The sequence below is a fragment of the Sorghum bicolor genome, chromosome 9 (assembly GCF_000003195.3).
Source record: "Sorghum bicolor cultivar BTx623 chromosome 9, Sorghum_bicolor_NCBIv3, whole genome shotgun sequence".
NCBI lineage: Eukaryota > Viridiplantae > Streptophyta > Magnoliopsida > Poales > Poaceae > Sorghum > Sorghum bicolor.
Genome location: NC_012878.2, coordinates 31,709,846 through 31,713,462, shown reverse-complemented (window position 1 = coordinate 31,713,462; position 3,617 = coordinate 31,709,846). Strand labels below are relative to the sequence as shown.

The window sequence follows — 3,617 nt, the reverse complement described above, 5'->3', positions numbered from 1 at the left end:
AATGACAAATTTACACAAGCGGTTCCCTAAGAGAACCGCCTGTGGAAATATTTTCTACAGGCGGCTCACAAGAAATCGTCTATGAAATTGACCGATTTCTACTGGCCTCCAGGCGCACATCAGTAAAAATAGGTTACCACCCATCTATAAGCCCATGTACTAGTGGCAATTTTTTTAACGTTGGGCACATAATCGGAGCCGCTGCACATATATATAGACATAGAAATCAAATAGTAGACAAGGTGGAAACGAAGTAGTACTGAACTTGGAAGAGCAAGCGGCTGCCTGCAACTAGCTTCTTTAAGCACTTTTTTTTTTCTCCCAAGCGAAAGAACGAATACAAATGGATATCACTATATTATATTTATTTTTATATTTTTGATCAGATTCGAATTCGAATACAGATAATAACAAACATATCAGATAAAATATGATTAAATATCGACATCATAAATATATGATTTTAGTATTCAGATACGGATACAGTATCGAATTTTGAATATTCAGACTCAGATACGGATAGATTTGTGTCCCTTTAAACGAATTGGGTGTCGAATACATTTTGAAAATATATGTACTATTTTCATCCGTGCGTATTTGCATGATACCTCCTTTACACTAACATCGCAGAAGCGCAGTGCCAAAAGTTCCCACATTACCTTTTGAGTTAATTAGCACAAACACAAGTCATGCAATCAATAGAACCAGATACTGTTCGAATAATTTACAGTTCATCGTCGACACTACCGATCTTCACCTCACATAATAATCTCAATCTTCAGCAATATCTTGGACAATCTGAAGCCAAATTTCCCTGAAGACCTCCTTTATAACTCCATGGTACTCCCTCGAGTTGAGAGACAAGTAGCACTCAAGAAGTTCCTGCATATCCTCCGGTGCGTTCATGTCGTTCTCGACGATCATCTCCACCATGCTCTCCTTGAAATCCCTGGGAGGGTCTGTCGACGTTTTGACGACGGCGAGGCTCCTCCTAGCAGCGCTTCTACGTCCACCAATAGCACTCGTAGTAGTGATGACGCTATTGCCATTGAGAGCAGGTAACCTTGTTCTCCTCAGCCTCGGTGAGCTCGGGCATGTACCGCTTGTAGATCCAGTAAGCACTGCCCTTGTGCGAATCGGACGTAGCTGCAAGCCTTGAAACTCGTGCTTGGCATCAATGACCATGGTGCTTGCTGGGCGATGGTGGTGGTGGTGATCTCTAGGGAATTGGATGTCTGATGCCTTTGGATTAAGATGAAGAGTGGAGGGGCGTAGCTTCTGATCAAGTGACATATTATGCTTTGTGTTTGGGTAGTAGGAGTAGGAAGGGTGTGGAGATAATGGAAGCGGTTTGGGAGTGATGCTTCCATGACAGTAGTGGCTTGATCTCTTAGAGATTCTTGTTGTTTCGCAGTTTCTTTTGCTTGGTGGCCTGGGTTTCTTCGTGTCCCACAGCTTGTAGAACCAAGAGTTTGGCATGAGATGGGATAGCTTGAACCTGTGATGGTTGCTCATCTCTCTCTCTCACCCTGTGTGTGTCCCTCTCTCTCAATACGGTTTGATGTGCACATGGAGGAGCATTACATGGGAGGGGAGGGCTGTCGTCTATATAACATGCATGACAGTGCGGCAATATAATGGAAGGTACATGGTTTCGAGCTGGGAACACCTAAATATTATGTACACAATTCCACGCACGCGCTACAAGTTGGCGGAATAAGAAACGAGCCAAGATCGATCATATGTGTACTATGGCTACTAACACAATTTCAGTAGGAAGTCTTTCCAACAACCAATTCGATGCTATCAGCACCTTTGGAAACTGCGTCAGTACGTGTCGTACCAGTTAAGTCATTATGACTTTGTAGTTGGAATGATGTAGACAGTTCTTGCACGATTATGAAACTGAGATAGTACAGTTTGGAGAGATAGCAGAAAGTCTTTAGTAGCTTCAATGTTGCTAAGCGAAATCAAGTGTGGGCCAAATAATGGTCCCGGTTGATTGCTACACATGAATGAAAAAGGTAGAGATATGCTTGTTTATTGGCCGAGCATCTTATGTAATGCTATAAACTGTGTCTAAATTTGTCCTCCGTGTCCTTAAATTCAGCTCTAATACTCATTACCCAGCCTTTTTAGAGCACTGCCACATTAACCTTTTGCCTCTATAACAACTTTACAGCAAAGCACAGGAATATTCCCTCGCTTTTTTCTAAATTACTACTGTTGCCTTGTGGGATCTTTATTTTGCGGTATGGAGTATGCTTGTTTCTCTTTACCATTTAATAAATGAAAAAGAGAACAGTTTAATGTGTCATTGGCCCAAGGGATCAAGCTTATTCATTGATTAACACCGGTTGCTAAAGGTTAGATTCATACATGCAAAGAAAAAGGTTAGAGACTTAAGAGGTCATAGCTTAAAATAACGCTGCAGAACACTAGTACATGGGCACATTATACAGGCGGTTGGTAACATATTTCTACAGGCGTTTTCCAAATCCGCCTGCGCTGGAGGCCAGTAGAAATCGTCCATTTCCACAGGCGGTTGCTTGAGAGCCGCCAGTAGAAACCATTTACACAGGCGGCTCTCTAAGAGAGCCGCCTGTGTAAACCTATTAAAATATGTATTATTTATTTATTTTATTTATTTATTTATTATCTTATTGTTATTATTTAAATATATTGATATTGGTTGGTCTTCTAACATAGCAACATGTAATTTAAATACTTCATCTCATACATACATTTGTATACATCAAAGTTTGGTGCTCAAAGACATAAAGTTAATTACAAGAGTATATCCATCATCACACATCATATATATATACATCAGAGTTTGTTTCTGTCCTCTAATAACCCTCTTTAGTAAGTTTGAGCTTACTAATCTCTGTTTGCACTCGGAACTGTCGATTGGATAATTGGCTTTCGTCATAATGATATCTGCCTTCACGTGGAATGACATGCTTCATGATGAACGAGCAGATGTCCTCAACTATGTTGTCTAAAGTACGTTCGTCCATCCGCTCCGCTGTCCCTTGCTTATATACCTGCAAAGAAAGTTTATAAACATTATATATTTTATGACTTCCAACTTTAATAGACTATTACTTATATTACCTTGTCCGGGTTCCTTGCATATCATCCGTTTTCTCTCATGTTCTCGCACACGTAGTAGCCACAGAGGACAGATAATGGTGGTTGCTTCATGCACTGTATAACAGAAGAGTGGTTATTTAATTATAGTTGCAACTGTGGTCGTATGTGTATGATTTGTATTTATAATAGTAAATTTTTATACGTACCGGCCAGTTATGTATAACCTCCAATGGTTGCCCTGGTCTCTTGGACTCGCACTTTTCATGATTTATCTTATAGAACCTGTATGCCCTATGATCTCAAATAGAATCACCATGTTATTGTCAAATTCTCACTATGCTTAAGTATGCATGCATAGCTTGACTTACAGCTCTAGCAGTTTGATGAATGGAGCATAGCTTTCATTCGCGTAATCTGCGGAGTCTAGTACCAACACCCTTCCCTCCTTGGGATAAATGATGAAGCATATCCAGTGCCTCCTGCTCGAATTAAATCCATGATGCATTTATGCATTGGAATAA

General features: G+C 40.3%; 1 protein-coding gene across 1 annotated transcript; it reads right to left on the bottom strand.

The window, feature by feature from the left end:
• On the bottom strand, window positions 474-1,619 carry LOC8061285 (transcription repressor OFP1). The gene has a single exon (XM_002439518.2). The coding sequence runs from the start codon at window positions 1,513-1,515 to the stop codon at window positions 772-774; it is 744 nt and encodes a 247-aa protein (XP_002439563.1). The 5' UTR covers window positions 1,516-1,619; the 3' UTR covers window positions 474-771.

What these genes read in the sequence shown, in the direction of transcription:
- LOC8061285 (XM_002439518.2), bottom strand. Translation starts at nt 1,515, where the DNA reads ATGAGCAACCATCACAGGTTCAAGCTATCCCATCTCATGCCAAACTCT.